Here is a 22,310-nt window from a genome sequence, read left to right as displayed (position 1 = left end):
GTCCCATGGGTTTACTTTTGTTTTTATTCCTATTGCCTTGGGAGACTGACCTAAGAAAGCATTTGTACAGTTGATGTCAGAGGATCTTTTGTCTGTATTCTCTTCTAGGAGTTTTATGGTGTCTTGTCTTATGTTTAAGTCTTTAAGCCATTCTGAGCTTATTTTTTGTTCATGATGTGAGGGTGTATAGTAGTTTATTGATTAACATACAGCTGTCTAGTTTTCCCAGCACCACATGCTAAAGAGACTTTCTTTTTCCCATTTTATACTCTTGCCTCCTTTGTCAAATATTAATTGACCATATGTATCTGGGTTTATTTCTGGGTTCCCTATTCTGTTCCATTGACCTGTATGTTTGCTTTGGTACCAGTACCACACTGTCTTGATGACTAGCTTTGTAATATTGTCTGAAGTCTGGAGAGTTATGCCTCCTGCTTCATTTGTTTTCCTTAGGATTTCTTTGGAAATTCTGGGTCTTTTATGATTCCATATAAAAATTTGGATTGTTTGTTCTAGTTCTGTGAAAAATGTCATGGGTAATCCATTAATTCTGCAGATCGTTTGAGTAGTATGGCCATTTTAATGATATTATTTTTTCCAATCTAGGAATATGGGATATCTTTCCATTTTTTTTGGAATCCTCTTCAATTTCCTTGATTAATATTTTATAGTTCTCAGCATATAAGTCTTTAAACTCCTTGGTCAGGTTTATTCCTAGGTATCTCATTTTTGGGTGTGATTTTAAAAGGTATTTTATTTTTGTATTCTTTTTCTCATATTTCACTGTTAGTATACAGAAATGCAACTTATTTCTGAATGTTAACCTTGTATCCTGCTACTTTGATTAATTCATTGATCAGTTTGAATAGTTTTTCTGTGGAGTCCTTAGGTCTTTCTATATATAGTACCATGCCATCTATATAGAGTGATGATTTTATCTCATCTCTTCCAATTTGGATATGCTTTATTTCTTTCATTTGTCTGATTGCTGTGGCTGGGACTTCCAACATTATATTGAATAAAAGTAGTGAGAGTGGGCATTCTTGTCTTTTTCCAGATTTTAGAGGGAAGGCTTTCAGCCTTTGTCCATTGAGTATTATATTGGCTGTGGATTTGTCATTAATGACTTTTATTATATTAAGATATGTTTCCTCTATACCCACTTTGATAAGAATTTTTATCATGAATGTATGTTGGATTTGGTCAAATGCTTTTTCTGCATCTATTGAGATGATCATGCTGTTTTTGACTTTCTTTTGTTTATGTGGTATTTTACATCGAATGATTTACATATGTTGATTAATCCTTGTGAACTTTGGATGAATCCCACTTGGTCGTGGTGTATAATTTTGTGTGTGTGTGAGTTGTATTCGGTTGGCTATAATTTTGGTGAGAATTTTTGTGTTTCTATTCATCAAACATATTGACCTATAATTCTTTTTTGGTAGTGTCTTTGTCTGATTTGTTTTTATAAGGGTGACGGTGGCGTCATAGAATGTCCTTCTTCTTCAATCTTTAGGAAAATTTTAAGAAGGATGTATAAAATTCTTTTTTGTATGTTGCTAGAATTCCCCTGTGAAGCCTTCTTGCCCTGGACTTTTATTTGTAGGGAGTGTTTTTATTACATATTCAATTCCATTTCTAGTGATTGGTCTGCTTAAATGATCTACTTCTTCTTGATTCGGTTTTGGAGGGCTGTATGGCTCTAGAAAATTTTCCATTTCTTTTAGGTTGTCAAATTTGTTGGCATATAATTGTTCATAGTATTCTTTTACTTATTTATTTATTTCTACATTTCTGCAGTATCCATTGAGATTTCTCTTTTTTCACTTCTTATTTTGTTTATTTGGGTTCTCTCTCTTTCATTCTTGGTGTGTGTGGCCAGAGCTCTGTCATTTTTTTCTTTTTACTCTCTCAAAGAACCAGGTCTTACTTTTATTGATTTTTTTTTAAATCTCGAATTTATTGATTTGCTCTGTGATCTTCAAGATTTCCTAATTTCTGCTGACTCTAGGTTTTGTTTTTCTCTTCTTTTCTAATTCCTTTAATTGTAGGTTAAGTTGTTAAATTGAGACTTTTTTCTTTTTTTTTGAGGAAGGCCTATATCACTATAAACTTCCCTCTAAGAACTGCTTTTGTGGCGTCCCATATATTTCAAATGGTTGTTTCTCCATTATAATTTGTCTTGAGGCATTTTTAAATTTTCCATTGATTTCCTTGTTGACCCATTGATTTTCTACTAGCATGTTGTTTAGTCTCCGTGTAGTCAGTTTTTTCTCATTTCTTTTCCTGTGTGATTGGTTTCTAGTTTCATGCCAAAATGGTCAGAGAAAATGCTTGAAATAATTTATATACTCAAATTTCTTGAGCTTAGTTTTGTGCTCCAGTATTTGGTAATTCCTAGAGAATGTCCCTTGTACACTTGCAAAAGAATGCATATTCTGGTTCTGGGAGATGTAATATCCTGAAAATATCAATTAAGTCTAACTGTTCTATTGTATCATTTAGGATCTCTGTTGCCTTATTGATTTTCCATCTAGAAGTTATGTCCATTTATGTGAGTGGGGCGTTAAAATCTCCTACTATTATTTTATTCCCATAAATTTCTCCTATTATGTTTGTTAGTATTTGTTGTATATATTAGGGTGCTCATATATTTGGGGCATATATATTGACAAGTTTAATATTCTCTTTTTGAGTTGATCTCTCATCAATAAATAATGTCCTTTATTGTATTTCTTTATGGCCTTTATTTAAAGTTTATTTTGTCTGATATGAGTATTTTAACTCCCGCTTTCCTATATTTTCCATATGCATGAAATATGTTTCTATCCCTTCACTTTCAATATATTGTCCTTTGGTCTAAGGTGAGTCTCTTGTATGCAGCATATCATACTTTTTTAAATCTAATCTGCCCCTCTATGTCTTTTGATTGGAGCACTCAGTGTACTGACATTTAAAGTAATCAGTGATAAATATGTATTTAGTGAAACTTTAAACCTTGTTTTCCAGTTGATTCTATCTTCCTTTCTTATTTTAGTTGCATGATTTACTTTTATTTTATGCTTGTGCCCTTTTCTCTATAGTTTTTTGAATGTATTTTTTTTTGTTTTTGCTTTGTGGTTGCCTTGTTTTTCAAGTATGTTAATTGTTTCCTTTATCTGCTTGTTTTAGCCAGATAGTCATATAGGCTTGAACACACTCTAAAAGTCTAGATTTTTCTTACTTTTCTTCCCCATATTTTATGATTTTGATGTCCTTTTTTAACATCTTCATGTTTATCATTTTGCTGTTCCTTGTTTTTATTGTTGCTTTTACCTTAGTTTTTTTTTCTTTTTGATCTAAATACTGGCTTAAGTGATTCCTTTCCAATTGTGATTTCTTCCATCCTAATCTTCTTATTTCTTTCCAATTTAGCAAGACATTTCAGTATTTTAGAATAGGTTTAGTATTGCTGTATTATTTTAGTTTTTATTTGTTGGAGAAATTATTTCTCCTATTTTAAATGATTACTAGGCAGATTCTTGCTGGGTAGATTACTCTAGACTGTAAATTTTTCCCTTTTTAGAACTTTGAATATATCTTTCTTGCCTGTACTGTTTCTGTAGAGAAATCAGCTGATAGCCTTATATGGGTTCCCTTACAATTAACTCTTTGCTTTTCTCTGTTGCCTTTAGAATCCTCTCACCTTTAACTTTTGTCATTTTTATTACAGTATGTCTTGGCATGGGTCTGTTTGGGTTCATCTTGTTTGGGATCCTCTGTGCTTTCTGTTTCTATGTCTGTGTACTTTAGATTTGTAAAGTTTTTCGCCATAATTTCTTCAAATATATTTTTGATCCCATTTTCTTTTTTTTTTCTCCTTCTGGAATCCCTAATTTTTTGGGGGGCCACACCCATGGTATATGGAGGTTCCCAGGCTAGGGGTCTAATCGGAGCTATAGTCATTGACCTACACCACAGCAACACCAGATTCGAGCCATGTCTGCAAAATACACCACAGCTCACAACAACACTAGATCCTTAACCCAGGGATCAAGGCCAGGGATTGAACCTTCAACATCATGGTTCCTAGTCAGATTTGTTTCTGCTGCACCACGATGGGAATTCCTGGAATCCCTATTATCTGTAGATTGGCTCACTTTATATTATCCCATAGATCTCTTTTATTGCTTTCATGTTTTTTTTTTAATTTGTTTTTCATCTGCTGTCCTGATTGGGTGATTTTTATTATTCTATCTTCCATGTTGTTTGTTCATTTCTCTGCATTATTCATTCTGCTGTCCAATGCCTTTAACTTAGTTTGCATCTCTGCAAATGTGTTTTCTAATTTTCTTGGCTCTTCCTTATAGTTTATAGTTCATTTCTAATGTAATCTGCATTACTGTTCACATCTGCTCTTAATTTTTTTAGTATTTTCACTATCTCATTTTTGAACTCAGTGTCTGTTAGATTGCAGAGGTCTATTTCATTGCTTGCTGCTTCAGGTGAATTCTTCTGTTCTTTTAACTGAGGATGGCACCTGAGCTTCATTTTGCTTATATTTTTCTTATTCTGTGAGTTTAGGGAAAACAACTACCAAATGTAGTCTTTTAGGAAGGCTATTTATATGAGAGAACACACCCATGTGGCTTCTGTTGGCATATATATATATATATATATATATATATATATATATATATATATATTTGGAATGAGGACTGCTTTTGTTTTGGATGCTGTCTCTGTCCTAAGTGTGTGCAGGCTGTTATCCCTATGCTGGTGTACAGCCTGCATTTGCTTCCATGGAGATGTAGGCAATGTTCAGGGCCTGTAGCCTGTCCCTGGTTGCTGGACCTTTGACAGTGATGAGGACTCCTGGGAGATGGCATAGGCTGCTCCTGGTTGGAGGGCCCTGAGAAGTTGCAGTGACCCTTAGGGAGATGTAGGTGGTGCTCTGATCCTTTGGCAGTGGCAATAGCAGGGCCTACTTGTTCCCCAGGGAGTGAGAGCAATGTATGGCCCTCAGTTGTAAGTCCCTCATCAGTGGCAACCCCTGAGGTGACTGAGCCTGCAGGTGCTGCATGTTCAGGGATCCTTAGTTATGGTTGGCTGTGCCCATGTCTGGAGCCTGGGATAGCTACAGTGGTTTGCCCCTGCTCCCTGTAGCCTGCAGAAGATATGCTCCACCACACAAGAGCTCATGTGTGCATGTGCAGAGGAAGATATTCCTATGGTGTTTCCACCCCTTTTCCTCTCACCCTCCCAAAGGATCATGCCTTGCTTCTCCTCCAGGTCACACCTTCTACTGTGCTCCCTCAGTGGTGGTGCTTTCTTTCCTGGCCTGTGGTGCACCACTCCCTAGCCCCTCAGGTTTTGTCCATGCAGCCAATCCTAGTCCTTTCCTGAGAGATGTACTCCAAAGTCTGAGTCTCAGTGCACATTCCCAGTCCAAGTGTCTCAGGCTATGGTGTCCTGGGTGGTGGTGCTGATGGTCTATGCAGCTCCCTCTCTGCCTGGCCCTTCTCTGTCTGACTTCTGCACTTTTCTCCAAGACTTTGGGATTTCCTCTCTATCCCTGTTGACCTCCCCATCAGTTAGGTGGCCTCCTGGGTTGTGGACTCTTCTCTTTCACAACTCCCTTTCAGGAGTGCTGGTCCTATCTTGATTCCTCTTATTTTTACTCTTTTTTCTCTCTCTCTTTTATTTTCCTTTTCTATCCAATTATGTGGAGGATTTCTTACATTTTTTGGACGTTTAAGTTCCTCTGATAGCAGTCTGTAGATGTTCTGTGCCAATCATTGTACATGTAGATTTTTTTAATGTGTTTGTGGGAGAATGTGAGTGCCACGTCTAACTCCTCTGCCACCTTGATCCCTCCAACAGCTATAAGATTTTGATTAAAGAAATTGAAGAAAACACAAGGTTATAAGAAGTTATTCTGTGTTCATGAATCAGAATAATTAACATTACTAAAATGTCTGTTCTACCTGAAACCATCTATAGAATCTATGCAATCCTTATCAATGTCCCAATGTAATTTTTGACAGAAAGAGAAAAAATAATCCTGCAATGTTTATGATACCACACAGGATCCCAAATAGGTAAGGCCATTTTGAGAACAAAGCCCTAGACATTATACTTTTGATTTCAAAATTATATATTTTATTAATAAAAACAGCATATTATGGGGAGAAAAATCAGCACATAGACCATTTGAACAGAATATAAAGCCCAGAAATTAACCACCATGTACATGGCCAAGCTATATTTGATAAGCTAGCCAATAATGGGTAAAGGATAATCTCCTCAGTAAATGGTGATCAAAAACCTGTATAATCCCATGAAGAAAAATGAAATCAAACACCTATGACACAACACTCACCAAAAAATTAACTCCAAATGGATTTAAGGCTTAAACATAATACCTGAAACTGTAAAATTTCTAGAAGAAAACTGAGGGGGAACGTTCCTTGACATTAGTCTTGGCAATGACTTTTTGGATATGACTCCAAAAGTATAAATAAAAAAGCCAAAATCAACAAGTAGGATGACATTAATCTAAACATCTTACATACAACCAAAGAAACAATGAACAAGATATAAAGGTAACCTACAGAATGGGAGAAAATATTGCAAACCATATATCTGATAAGGAATTAATATCTAAAACAAATAATTAACCCATACATTTTGTTACTAAAAAAGGAAATAACCTAATGAAAAAATGGACAAAGTACCTGAACAGACATTTCACAAAAGAAAACATGCAAATGGCTAACAGGTACATGAAGAAATTCTCAACAACATTAATCAGGGAAATGCAAACCAAAACCACAAAGAGATATTACCTCACAACTTTTACCATGTTTATCATAGAAAAGACAAGAAAAACAAGTGTTGGTGAGAATGTGGAGAACAGGGAACATTTTTGCACTCTTTGTGGGACTGTAAATTGGTCCAGCCACTCTTGAAAACAGTATGGAATTTCCTCAAAAAGTAAAAATAGAAATAGAATATGATCCAGTAATCCAACTTCTAGGTATACATCCAGAGAAAATGAAAACTCGATAGCAAAAATATATCTGTACTCCTATGTTTACTTGCAGCATTATTTACAACAGCCAAGATATGGAAACAGCGTTAAGTATCCATCAATGGATGAATGGATAAAGAAACCACACAGGATAAAGAAGCTATGTTATATATTTACAATGCAATATTATTCAGCCATGAGAATGAAATTATTCCTGCTATTTGGGACATCATGGATTGACCCTGAAGGCATTATGCAAAGTGAGATAAGTCAGAAAAGAGAAAAACAAATATTGTATAATATCACTTATATTTGGAATTTTAAAAGCCAAACTTTAGAAACAGAGTAGAATAGAAGTTATCAGGGACTATTAGCAGGGAACATGGGGAGCTATTGGTCAAAGGGTACAAATTTGCAGTTAGTATATGAATATGTCTAGATATTTAATTCACGCTATTGTGATTACAATTAACAATACTGTATTATATACTTCAAAGTTGCTGAGAAACTAGATCTTAAATGTTCTAACCACAAAAAAGAGAAGTATGGGATATGATAGAGGTGTTAGCTAATGCTACATTGGTAATAATGTCACAATATATAAATGTATCAAATCAACATATTGTTCACCTTAAACTTACACAAATTATATATCAATTATGCTTCAATCAATTTTTTAATGTAAAGACAACCCATAGAATGGGAGAAAAAAAAATCCAAACCATATATCTGATAAGGGGTTAATATCCAAATATATAAAGGAACTCAAACAACTGAATAGAAAAAACAAACAAAAATACATTAAAAAATTGCCAGAGGACTCCAGTAGACATTTTCCCAAAGAAACGTGCAAGTGGCCAACAAATACATAAAAATTTGCTCAACATCACTAATCATCTGGGATATGAAAATTAAAACCACGGTAAGACATCAGTTCACAACTCTTAGAGTGGCTATTAAGAATTCAAGAGATTAAAAATGCCAGTGTGGATGTAGATAAAACAGAACCCAGTGCACTGTTGATGAGAATGTAAATTGGTATAGCCTCCTGGAAAACAATATGGAATTTTCTTTAAAAATTAAAAATAGAATTACCATATGATTCAGCAATTCCAATTCTGAAGAAGATGAATTTACTCTCTTGAACAGGTATGTGCTTTCCTATATTCATTTCAGCATTATTCATAATAGCCAGGACATGAAAATAACCTGTTTCCTTTGACAGATGAATGGATAATGAAAATATTATATCTATATTTAATATATACAGTGGAATATTATCCAGCCCTTAGAAATCCTGCCACCTGCAACAACATGGTTGAATCTTTTGGGCCTATCATTAAGTGAACTAAGTCAAACAAAGAAAAATACTCTAAAATCTCATTTATATGTGAAATCTAAAAGCATCAAACACATAGAAAAAGTAGAATTATATTTGGCCAGGGCCTGAGTGGTGGGCCAAATGGAGAGATGTTGGTCAAATAGTATAAACTTTCAGTTATAAAGTGAATAGTGTGTGTGTGTGTGTGTGTGTGTATTTTATATATAATATATAGCATGGTAAGTATAGTTAACAAAACTCTTTTGAATACTTAAGAGTTGCTATAAGAGTATAACTTCAATAGTCTCACCGTAACTACAGCCAACACAATGGTAATTATGTTAGGTGAAGTATATATTAACTAAACTTATTGTGATAAAAATTTCACAATATATATATATCAAACCATCACATTGTACACCTTAAACTTACATAATGTTATTTGCCAATTATATTTCAATATAGCTGGATAAAAAAAGAAAATATAATTTGAAGAAAATGTTGAGGGAATATATCCAGTCTACAAATAGAATTAACGCAGCAGATTCAGATAATGTGAGGAGCAAACCTTCAGGTCTGTTGTCCTTTCACCCCTCACCAGGCAAAAAGCCTGTATTTTAGGGCTTTCATTTTCAGCTCGTCTGGTTTCTTATGTTCCCCTGGCCAAGATTCAATGATTGTTTTCTTTGATTTCGCCAGGGTAATATTTGCACCTTTAACCCTTGCTGACCTACTCTAATTCTTTTAAAAATGTACCTGATCCGATTCTCCCCTATCCCTACTCCCTCTCAAGTGACTGTAACTAACCTGATAAGTAAATCAAGGTAATGTACAGGGTAATCAGGTGTTCAAATATAAATTTACATATTGACTCCCAAATAACTCCTGTATAATTTTAATAAAATATTTCAAGAGAGGTGTGTTTGTGCTCACTATTCCCTTGAACATATTCTCTGCCAGCCCTACAAGTTGTTTCCCTCCTGAGTTCTCACAGACTTATTTTAAACCCTCAAGCCAAGGTTCTTCAATTTTCTTAATACAAAGGCACAATGATCTGGTTGGTATGGATTCCAAAACAATATGATTTGAATAGCATTCCATATCAGTTAATGTAGAACTACCTCATTCCATTTAACTGCTGCATTATATTCCACAGTATAACTTACACCATAGCTTACTGTCATTTCCTTGTTGATAGACATTTAGGTTATATATAATTTTCATTATTATAATCAATGCTGAACATCTTTACTGTATATGTACCAACCTCTACATATAAGAGATTTCTTCTGTAGACACGAAAAAGTTAAATTTCTGGTACATGGGATATTTGGTCTTTTTTGTTAATAATAAATATAGAAAAAAATCCCTCCAGTATGACTACTATTTTTATCGCCAGCCAGTAGTATATAATAATTGCCTATTTCTATATATTTAATCTTATGAAACTTGTAAATATTTTCTAGTTAAATGAATAGAAAAAGATTTTCATTTTAAATTCATTTCCGTGATTAGTAGTGAGGTTGAAGATCTTTTTATATGCTTACTGACTATATAAAATCCATCTGTGAATTTTTAATTTTTCATTTGTGTTGTATATTTTTTATTATTTGTATGATTTCTTTTATATGCTAGACACAAATCTTGTTTTATAAATGGCTGTCTTTCAACTTTTTATGGTATCTTTTACTGTTTAAGTGCTTTTAATTTTCAATAATATTTAACATATATCCATTATGACACTTAAGACACTACTGTGTTTCTTTTCATACTGGTGCCCTGAATTATGGAGTGAATTTCTTGAGAACAGCTGTTTTATACACCTCCATAGAAACCACCAAAGAGACTGGCTTATTTGTAGCTTTTTAGTCAGTATATTTGTAGCATCGAATTGATGATACTTTTAACCCAAAGAGGTGACAGTGACTCTCAGAATAAATAAATGAGTAAACAAACATTATTGGGGAACTTATGAAGCCTGAGATTCCTTGTTTTAAATAATCTGCAGTGAAAATCTCTTTCTGTCAGCCCCACATACAGTTAGCCTTTAATATGTCCTTCAAGCTCTTGGTCTTAATCTTTCACAGGTTTCCCGCCCTTTTATTTCTTTTCCAGTACCTCTCTGAAAGACAAAGTTTCCCACAGCAGAGTCTACAGACAAAGCAACTCCCCGTATCCCCAACCAGGGGTGGTATTTGTACTGAGGTAGCTTTGGAGATTAAAGCTATCCCAGTACCCTCTCTTTTGAATTCCTTCATAGGAAAAAACAAATGAACAAACCAACAACATGGTGAAGGAAACAAGGATAGGCAAGGAAACCTAGCCAGCTGAGCCCGTATCACACAAGGGGAGTCTCTGTAGGAAATAATACAAAAGGAGCACAGTTTTCATGATGCCCCATTTGGGGACATGCTAAGCAGATTCCCAAAAATGGGGAGGGTCTTGTGTATTTTGATAAATTATTGTGTCTAAAACAGCCCAGCTTCCTTTTTTGCCCCATGCTACTATAAAGTAGTTTCACCACAACTTTACCCAGTTAAGAGATAGAAGATGATCTACTCATGTCATGCATGCCATGTTGTAGAAATGTAAAAATTCAAGATAATAGCCATGGATTCTGAAGTTTAAAATATTTTTATTAATAAAAAGTACAATAATAAAACTTAACAAGATTGCTTAGTTCCCAAGCACATACCTTGCCTGAATGCCACGGAGGAAAAGTCCATTTAACTAGAACAGAGTAATCTCTAAGTGATCATGCTGAGGCAATTCTTGAGTATCTCTAGGCACCTAACAGATTTTTATATGAGAGACTGCTCATGATCCTAGCTTCAAAGATATGTCTCTGGAGAAAGAACTAACATAAAATAGACTTAAAAAAAAAACCCACAATGAAGTGCTGCTCTAGAGCACTGAAATAATGAGGCAAAGACAGAAGAGTTATGAAGACTTAAATCCTAATACACTGTTCTATATTTTAAACAATGACAAAAAATCAATCATTTCACCGCAGGCTCCTTTCCCCAACACAAAAAAGCAGAGTCAGTTTCTGGCACTGTACTCCCACTGTGTCCTCCTGTCAAAAAAAAACAAAAAACAAAAAACAAAAAACAAAAAAAAAAAACAAAAAACAAACAGGGATAGACACCACTAGGGATTCTCTTCCTATTTTATTCAGAAATACAGTGAAAACAGCACTGTATACAACATAGTTATAATGTCCAAAACAACTACTTGTACTGATCCTCAGAAACACCTACTGGAAGGGAAGAAGAGATTCTTAACTAACAAGTAGTGTCTCTCCCCATCCCCAACTCACCACCAGAAAAGGAAATGGAACATAGTATTTGAGAATCAAAGAAATATCCTGCCTCTGGTATAAATTATATCCTCTTCCATCCCACTCCCACCTTACCCCATTTCCCTGCTAACTATACTTTTCAGGATATAGCTAAGTGTGGAAAGAGAAAAATATAACTGGTGAAGCTGCAGTGGCCAAAGTTTGAAGGGCTCTGGGAAATTGCCTCTGTGCTTTTGACAGGGTGACATGTAATGTGGTCCAGGCAGAGGGAGCAAAGGGGAAGAATACAGCTTTTAAACATTTTACCTACTTATTCCTTTAGGTCCTAGTATGTTTGAGTATGGAAACAGATGAGAATCCTATACTTAGCAATGAAGAGAATGTAGGGAAAGTGAGAAAAAGAGATATTGCTTCCAGTGACCACACTTCAATTATACTTGTCACTGACTCAAATTTAGCTCTTTATCATCCATGAAGCCTAATATTCTCCTTTTTCTAGGGTAAATATAGAATACTATAATTATCATCATAGTGGTAATCATAATACCTTGTTGCTCATTTAAGGATCACTCATCTTTTCTGCCAACATCCATTAATGAGAATCCTCACAACCTTCCTGTGAGGTAGATATTTGGAGCCCCATTTTACAGACGGGTTAACTGAGGCACAGAGAGGTGATGTGACTTGCCTAAGGTCAGCCAAATGGAAGATGGAAAATATAGAAGAAAGGTAACTTAGGTTAGCACCTCTATTATCAGAGAGCCATAATTACCAGTGAGAAAAGATAGTGCTAAGTGTTTCTTTAAATTAGGCATACCCACTTTCTTCCATGTATATATTTTTATATAGATATTAGCACACTGTGGAGGATCAACAATATCCCTTAGCTTATTAAAGATAAGGTCAATTTCTGATGGTTTGGTTCTTCAGAAAACCTTTTGAGAGAAGGATAACCTCAAGTTCCTGGAACTCAAGTCATAGAAATCTCTAATTCCTGGATTTTGCAAATCACTTTGTTTCAAAGAGTTATTGGAAAAAGAATGTATATACATATATGTATATGACTGGGTCACTTTGCTGTAAAGCAGAAATTGATAGAACATTTTAAATCAACTATAATAGAAAAAATAAAAATCTAAAAAAAAAAACAAAGAGCAATTGGAGTAACAAACGTTACTATAATGTACATGAGAACTACCATCTAGGTGTTCCCACAAGCGTACAGGTTAACAATTAAGATACCACCATATATGTACTCTGGAACTGAACAATTAAGTAAGTAGATGATAATGTGTGGGAGCCAGGTTTCTCACTGTTGGAGTGGAAGATTAGAGTATGAAAAGGGAAAAGGTTAGGTTAGGATTATTCATGTGGTAATGGGTTGGAGTTGGAGACATCAGTATGAACTCATGTTTAGCTTGATAAAGATATGGGTGATTATATATAGAAGTATTTGTAGATATTGTGTGTATATATATATATATATATATATATATATATATATATATATATACACATACACACACATATACACGGGTTAGTGTACACACATATATTCCCTTGCTTGGTCAGCAGAGATGAACTAGATGCAACAAGTGGCAACAAGCATATCTAATGTCCAGATCTTTGTTTCTAATATAATTCTCCATTAAAATAAACCAGGACTCCGTAAAGAAATGGTTGATCATATGAATGGGTCAAAAAATAATATTTAAGATGAGCTTGAAGCATCTTGTAGTGCCATAAAATAAAGATATGCTAAAAAAAAAGGATGGAGGTACATCAAAAGAACTTGGGAGTAGACCCAAAACAGTGTCCAATGGCCAAAGCTGGAACAAATTGAGTAACAAAATAAGTTTTATTGGATAATAACCCAAAGTACAAAATAAATATCCATGAGTCCATACTGATACAAATAAATTATTGCATAAATAAATGAGGGAGAAGAGGCACATCTCCCATGCAGAAGAATTCCAAACAATTTATATAGATACCCTCAAGGATGTAGTGCATAGCTAACCACTCGTTAAGTGTGGTCTGCATATAGTGATTTCCTTCCAAAGAATACAGAATGGAAGGTGGGGCAGAGTACAGAGGAGAAGCTCGACAACACTATCTTAGCCAGGTGATCAACGTTAACATCAAGACTATGTCATATTAATATGATGTGATGAAAATGGCAGTTCATGTTTGTGGTATTCCTCCCCTAAATCCATAAGCTCAATTTAATTATGAGAAAAACATCAGGCAAATATTGAGAGATATACTTCTCAAAACTGTCAAGGTTATAGGAACAAGGAAAGTCTGAGAAATTTGTCACAACCAAGAGAAGCCTAAGAAGATACAACTGCTAAGTGTGATGTGGCATACTGAACAGGATGCTGGAATGGAATAAAAAATTTTATTATGTAAAAACTAAAGATATCTGAATAAAGTTTGGACTTTAGTTAATAAATATGCATCAACATTACTTAATTACAACAAATGTACCATTCTAATATAAGATGTTAATAATAGGAAAAATTGGGTGTGAGGTATAGGGAAACTCTGCACTATCTTCACACTTTTTTTTGTAAATCCAAAACTGCTTTAAAATAAAAAGTTTATTTAAAAAGAAATTACTCTCACAAATCTGTCTTGCCAATAGTTCACTCCACCTAATGAACTTAACCAGTTCACATACTTCATAGTTTTTTCTGAATTTTCCAATCATAATTATCAATAGTAATGTTCAACTTCCAATCATCTACAAATGGAGGAATTCCATTGCAACAAATCCTGGGATATAATTCAATCCTATAAAACAAGGCCATTTTCCATGCCCTAGGCAACTGTTCACAGTTGCTTTGCTCATGTGAACACGGAAAATTCAATCAGTCCCAAATGCTATACAAGAGAGTTCCTTTCCATCCCACTGTCTATTTAGCAAAGTTGTATGTGCTTTAGGTATAATACAGTATTGTATTTGATTACCTGTACTCCATGAAATACTCTTAATGAATTTTGACATATTTCTTAAAGAATATGTAAATAATTGAGATGATTTTACCATTATTTGAAGAAGGCAATGAGAATAGAATTATAATTGTCTCCTGATTACAGACAATTAATAAAGCATTTACAAAGCCCCTCATTACTTTACAGGAAAAATTTTAATAAAGGCTTAGAGATGTCAGGGATACCAATATTTGTAATCCTAATTTGATTATCCTAGTTAGTACAACATTGTGTTTGATAGCCTTTATTTACAAATAGATTATATGCTCCAATGTAAAATATCCTGAGGTCTGAGGGGCACAGGCCAGTTATGAACTATGGAAACAGTCTCAGATCCAAACTCTGGAGGAAATGGGTAAGCCCTTTGACTATACTGTGAAATACCATATCAACTACTCAAGTATAAGTTTAACTCATGTATGATGTTAATTCCCCATAACAATCTGTATTATAGCTACATAGAAGTCCCCTTTAACAGATTGGCCTTAGATATTACCTACTGCTTTAGCAATTAGGCTGCAGGGTGGACCTTGCACACCAAAAGTCAGGGAAAAACCTATATCAAGAAACAAGGATAAAATAGTAAAAATCTACATATCTTTTTGAAAAATACAGGTAGTCCTTGAATTTATGAGGATTTATGGTCTGGAAAGGCATTGTAAGTTGAAATGAGGTAAATCAAACCTGAGATATTATAAAAAGTGTTAGAATAGAAAAATTGTGTGCCCAGTGTTATATATCAATAAACACAAGTACATTTTACTTACCATTTAGTGAAGTGAAAATGACTTTGTGAGTTGTCTAAAGTTTTCTGAAGTATAACATATAGAACTGGACAAATATGCAGCCAATCATGTAAATTTTTATTTAATTCAGTTTAATAATGTAATCCCTGGGAGAATGGGTGTGCAGGTCTAGTAAGACCTCAAGGAAATATGGGGAAAGAATCTGACCCATATGTGTCTCATCTGTGAAATATTAATGATGGATAGTACTAGATGGTTAATAGTATCTCTGCTTGTTGCTAGAAAGTCTATGATTTAGTCAGAATAGATGTCCTTGGGAGGTGGCAACATAAAGTATTCAAGAGGGAAAAAGGGGTACCATATGAAGACAACCTTTAGGAGAGAGGCTGTTTCCAAAACTAAGTGATGCAAAGCCCATCGCCTCCATCCTGGGAGAGGCAATATGCCATGTGGAGGTAGATCTGAGGTCCAGGGCCTGGAACAGAGAGTTTTATGTCCCAGAGACTATTATGAAACAGGCTGATTGGGTTACCGAATGTGTATATTATGCAACTTGCTATAATGGCTAAAAGAAATGGCTTAGGTATTCATAGCAGTTGCAGAACATTAAATTGTTTTTTGTCAGTTTTCACTAAAAGCCTTTTATATTCCATTTGAAACACAGGAAAGCTTACTAACAATGCCATGGAATTAACATATCTTTTCTTTCAACCCTCACTTCTGTATAACATGGCCCCAGTGTGTGATTTCCCATCATGCAATATGTTCATAACAGTTACTTTATGTAAACAAAAGAGTAAACAGTACAGGGTAGCCCCTAAAGACACTGTCTCCACAGGTTACCATTTGAATGAGACTTGTGATTACAGCACTTTTGATATCCTATCCAAATGAAAGTCTCCATTTGTTTTCAGAATCATCCTGGTATACTCGTTCCTGTCACTGTCCTGGAACACTTTTTTCCCCTACTGGCATGTCCATGTGTGCTTTGAATTTTTATCCACATTTAGCTTAATAAAGAATGTAATTGTGCAGCAAAATCTTTAATCCTGAAGGAGGAAGAGGAAGAAGGGGAAGAAAAGGAGAAAGACAAGAAGATCCTTTCATTCCTTTTGATGGACTTAAGAAGCAGAAGCACCGCCTGAAAATTAAACTGTAAGAACAAGTAGGATTGGATTTACAAAACCTTGAGTTCAGTATGGGATTCAGCCTATTCATGGAGAATGTGCCCTATACTCAGAACTCAAATACCTGTAAATCTTACCAACCAACTACAATGTTATGCTCTCTTTTGTCTAAAAACTTGAAAAAAGTCATTTTGCGACACCACCAACCACTTTGATATACTGATTCAAAAGAAATATGGATAAGAATTCTAGAAAACAAGAGAAAAATAAGAAAAAAAGCAGCATATGTTTGTTCACAGCCTTGAATTTGATTCCTGTTTTGTTATTGTAGGAAAAATGTCCTATCTCTTAACAGGGGTAGGGGTAGGGTGGGGCAACCATGGGAGCCGCACTGGAATCCAACCCATGCGGAGGTTGAAAAAAATTGGGGACTGGACTTTGGAGAAATGAAGGGGTAATATAAAGAGTCCCTATGGGAAATCAGCTATCCTCTCCAGTCTCATCAGCCTGGCTCAGTGAGCTGTTCCAATCCCACCCCAAAAGGCTAGCTGAAGTCAAAGACAAAAAGATGGTTATGACCTCAGTGTGCAGGCACACGCGCACACGTACACACACACACACACACACACACGAAAGAGACCAGTGCAGCACTTCTAGAGCAGTCTGTGCCGCTCACATGGTGTCATGGCGCCGGCGGTGCAGAGACAGGTGGTCAGAGCGAGAAAAGCTACGGTTGCAGTCTGCGCACCGGAAGGGCTTGATGCCTGTGTGCTTGCGGAAATGGCGGGTGAGCTCATCTGAGCGAGCAAATTTCCAGGAGCAGCCATCCCAGGTGCATTTATAAGGCTTTTCTCCTAAAAAAGAGAATATGACAAAACAAAAGGAGATAAGAGATATTTGGATACTAGAAAAATAACAGAGTACATAACTCTTTTATTAAGGCTTTGATCAATACATGAGGCAATCACTTTGAAGATATGCTCGCCTTCATCTTTTCTTAAGTCTTAAAGAAAAGCCAAGATGGTTGAATAGAAAACACATAGGCTCTGGCTCAAACAGGCCTTTGCTGGAATCTATGGCTTTAGTACAAACTAGCTATGTAACCTTAAATAAGTTACTTCTCCCTGGCTGGGTCTGTTTCCTTATCTCTAAAGAGGGATAAAAATACCTAAGATTGTTTGAAACATTTTATCCTTTAAACATAGCCAGTAAAGGATAAAACTGGGATCCAAACCCAAATCTTTGACATTTTCCACTATACCAAATGGTAGTAACTATATTCTCTCCTTTAATACATCCCAACAAATAGTTTAAAATAGAGCCAGAAACCCAGGAATATACGCTGCCATATACATTGGAATGGGCCCTCAGCTAAGACTATAAGCCTTTTTATGTGAAAGGTCAAAAACTCAAGGGCATAGAGTAGGGTGAGAAGTATCAAGTCAAACTTCTTGAAATAATTCAATGCTCAGTATCTCCAGGTTGCGTCTGGGTTAAATAAATAGAATATGTGGAAAACTAAATTTTTTAAAAATAGAAAAAAAGTATGGCCCCACAATGGTGTGTAGAGCACATAACATAACATAACATATGCAGAATAAAGGCAATATCAATACACTTAAATGTAAATTATGAGGGAAACTATTAACAGTGAATGAATATCTGAAAAATGAGGATGAGAATGATGAGGAGAGGACCTTCTCTTTTTACTTTTCAGCTTTCTGCATTGTTTGAATGTTTTAAAAAATTGTGGTGTTTTATCTTAAAATTTTAAAACTAAAAAGGTAAGAAGCTATATGAGCAAAAATAAATATTAACTATAGTTAAATCAAGGTCATGGGATTAGGGTAATGATTGTTTTATTTTTAATGTGTTTCTCTACTTCCCATCTACAATGAACATGTATAAATTTATAACCATAAATAAGTGATAACACAGATACAAAATACATTAGTATTTTAATGGTCTCTCTTAATCTGGCTCTTTCTCTCCTTTCTCCTTATAAATTATCCAGGGCATTTAATTTTATGCTGTTCTAAATTCTGGTGGCAAACTGGTCTACATATGCTGTTTTTCAGTTTACTTACTGCTCAACACTTACCAATCTTCCCAAGTGCTTACTAATTAACTGTAGCTTTCAAATAATGGGCAACAGAATGGAATTCACTCTGACTCATAATTGTGGACAATACCAAGGCAACAGTTTTGAAGACTAAAGATGTTGATTACCGATCATTTCATTATTCAAACATTGCTGCATTAGCTGTCAGGAAGAATGAGATGGATGTATTGAGAATATAAGATATCCAATGAAGTATTATAAAATGAAAAGAAAAAACTACTTAATGGCTATGCACCCTCCCATAGTAAAATCCCAATTATGTTTCCTAAACCTCTGTGCTTCTCTTTGTCTCTGTATCTGTCTATGTTTCTCTCAGTGTCTCTCTTTCTCACACACACACACACACACACACACACACACACACACCTCTCAGACAAAGAGAAAAGATCTGGAAAACTAGCAATAGCAAATGGTTAACAGTGGGAAGGAGGCTGCAGATGGTTTTAAGAGTGCATAAATGGGATTTTTCAGTTTGGTCTATATAATTCTATTCCATCTCTATACCTCCCAACTGTCACATTGCTGTAAATTTTGTTGCAATCTCTCAAGAATTTCTCCTGAGAATTCCCATCTCCTCTACAGGCTAATGAAGAAAATTTGACTTGTAAAGCAGTGACACCCTGTGGTGATAAGAGCCTATTGCTAGAAAACACAGAATTTATAGACAGAATTTAGCAAGGAGAGCATTTTTCCTATTGGAAAAGCAGTTACCTTTTATTATCATTGAACAAGCTTGTATTTATGTTGGTACACTTCATATGACACAACTCATGACTTTCATTACTATATCATTGATATTGAAGAACTAAATATACATAGGAAAAATAATCCATAATATAAAGAGTATGTATTAACTATGTAACAAAGTGTTATATGTTCAAAGGCTAGATGATCTGTGGGCTAGTGTGAAGGCACTGAGCTTGAAGCATAGATGGTTTTTAGATGAGTGGCATAGATGGCAAAAGGCAACCCTGTCACTTGGAGGCATGGGCCAGTAAGGAAGTACATTAAATGATGTATGAGGTAAGCCATCCTGAAGCATGGGGTACCTTTACAGAAGTTCTACAAGATGGCCCCTATTATAAAGGCCAGACTAAAGAATTTGTATTTTAGTATGAAACATAGTGACATACAACAGAGGCGGGTGGTGAGGGTAGTCTGCCATAGGTATAGGCAATAAGGGGGAGGCATTGACAATGAAGAATTTAAAAACAAAATAAATTAAAAGTTTGCTCTGTTCTATCATCATGTACAAATTATAAACCAATGAGAAAATACTCCTTCTCGCTACGACAGACAGTTCTCATTGCCCTCCCCCTCTTGGTACTTCACTACCAGAAGGCAATGATTGCAGGGTATGTGCAATGCTAAATGTTTTTAAACTCAAGAATGACTTAATCAAAGTTGTATGTTGAAATGATCTAGCCATGATGATGGATTACAATGAATACAAGGCTACTCGAGTAATCTACCTGTTCAGCACAGATAGGTGCTCAAATTATTTACTGAATTGTTGAAGGAATCAAGAATAAATGTAACAAGATTTCCCAGTGTGGCTCAGTGAGTTAAGGACCTGACCAGTTTCTGTGAGATGTGGGTTTGATCCCTGGCCTCGCTCAGTGGGTTAAGGATCTGATGTTGCCATAAGTTGCAGCATAGGTAGCAGATGTGGCTCAGAACCAGTGTTACTGTGGCTTTGGGTGTGGCATTGGCCTACAGCATAGCTCTCATTTGACCCCTGGCCTGGGAGGTTTCATATGCCACAAGTGTGGCCATAAATAAAAAGGAAAAAAAAAGGAATAAATGTAACAGAAGATTGAAATAAATAAAATCAGTAATGTCAGAAGAGACATTATAACGGAGGCTTCAGAAATAAAAAGGATGATAAGGGACAATTATACATAGTTTTATGTCAACAAACTAGATAACTTATAAGAAAGGGATAAATTCTAGAAACATAACTTATAAAAACAATTAAAAAGAAATAGAAAGCCTGAATAGATCAATAACAAATAAGGATATTGAATCAGTAATCAAAAATCTTCCAACAAAGAAAATCCCATGATCAGAAGTCTTCACAAATGAATTCTACAAAACATTCATAATAATTCTTAAATTCTTCCAAAAAATGGGAGAGGAGGGATCACTTCCGAACCCTTTCTCTGAAGACAGCATCATCCTGATACCAAAACCAAAGAAAGGACTACAAGAGAAAACTACAGGCCAATATCCCTGATGGATACACATTCAAAAATCCTCATAAAATCCTAGCAAACTAAATTCAACAATACATTAAAAGGATCATACACCATGATCAAGTTGGACTTATCCCTGAGATAATGCAATGTAATTCAATCCATCAATGTGATATAACACATTAATATGTTTGAGAAAAAAAATCTTCATGATCATGCTAATGGATGCAGAAAAAGCACTTGACAAAGTTTAACATCCATTCATAATTAAAATGCTCAACAAAATAGTTATATGAGAACTTAAAATACAAGCTATACAATAAAACCAACAGCTAACATCATAATCAATAGGGAAAAACTAAAAGCTTTCCTTGCTAATATCCAGTACAAGGCAAGGATGCCTACTATTCCCATTTCTTTTCAACATTGTACTGGAACTTATGGCCAGAGCATTATACAAGAAAAGGAAATAAAAGGCACTCAAATCAGAAGGGAAGAAATAAAATTATTTCCATTTGCAGATCATATGATCATATACATAGGCAATCTCAAATTTTTTAAACAAACAAAAAACTGTTAGAAGTAAAGAATTCAGTAAATTTGCAATATACAAATCAACATAAAAAATCACTCACTTTTCTATAGACAAATAACAAAGTGTCTGAAACAGAAATCAAGAAAACAATACAATTCAAAATAGCAACAAAAGAATAAAATACTTAGGGATAAATTTAACTAATGAGGTTAAAGACCCATACAGAGAATATAATAAAACACTGATGAAGGAAATTAAAGAAAGCACAATAAATAGAAAGACATCTGATGTTTATGGATTGGAAAAATTAACATTATTAAAATATCCATGAGACTCAAAGCAATCTACAGAGTCAATGTGACTCCTATTAATATCTCAATTGTGTTCTGTATAGAAAGAGAAAAACGGATACTAAATTTCACATGGAACCACAAAAGACCTGAATAGCCAAAGAAATTTTGATCAAAAAGAATAAGCTGGAAGCATTGCAAGTCCTGATTTCAAAATATATTACAGGGAGTTCCCATTGCAGTGCAGTGGAAATGAATCTGACTGTATCCATGAGGACGCAGGTTTAATTCCTGCCCTCACTCAGCGGGTTGGGGATCTGGCATTGCTGTGAGCTGTGGTGTAGTTCGCAGACATGGCTCGGATCCTGCATTGCTGTGGCTGTGGCATAGGCCAGCAGCTGTAGCTCTGATTCGACCCCTAGCCTGGGAACTTCCATAGGCCACAGGTGTGGCCCAAAAAAGCAAAAAGTAAAAAGAAAATTACAAAGCTACAGTAATCAAAATAGTAGTGACATAAAAATATTTATGTAGACCAATGGAATAAAGATTTCAAATATAAATACATACACCTAGAGTCTTTCTTGATCTTCAACAAAGTGCACATAGCAAACAAGGGGTCACCAACATCATATGCTATCACTTACATGTGGAATCTAAAAAA

The 22,310-nt window shown here is 35.0% G+C and overlaps 1 protein-coding gene across 19 annotated transcripts in view; it reads right to left on the bottom strand.

The window, feature by feature from the left end:
* The window catches only part of KLF8 (KLF transcription factor 8), a 365,585-nt gene that overhangs the window by 2,465 nt on the left and 340,810 nt on the right, over positions 1 to 22,310 (bottom strand). For 12 of the 19 annotated variants that reach the window (XM_085006114.1, XM_085006117.1, XM_085006116.1 and 9 more), the window contains one exon: positions 13,477 to 17,361. The exons of 4 other annotated variants lie outside the window; for them this stretch is intronic. In XM_085006114.1, the coding sequence (XP_084862240.1) occupies positions 17,180 to 17,361 (182 nt within the window). In that variant the 3' untranslated portion in view covers positions 13,477 to 17,179. 19 annotated transcript variants of the gene reach the window in all.

Source organism: Sus scrofa, chromosome X (assembly GCF_054392235.1).
Source record: "Sus scrofa isolate SSC_HxYL_T2T_F1_AM1 chromosome X, Sscrofa_HxYL_maternal_Yorkshire_Landrace_v2.0, whole genome shotgun sequence".
Taxonomy (NCBI): Eukaryota; Metazoa; Chordata; class Mammalia; order Artiodactyla; family Suidae; genus Sus; species Sus scrofa.
The sequence above is the reverse complement of the archived record's forward strand: the minus strand, read 5'-3'. Positions and strand labels throughout refer to the sequence as shown.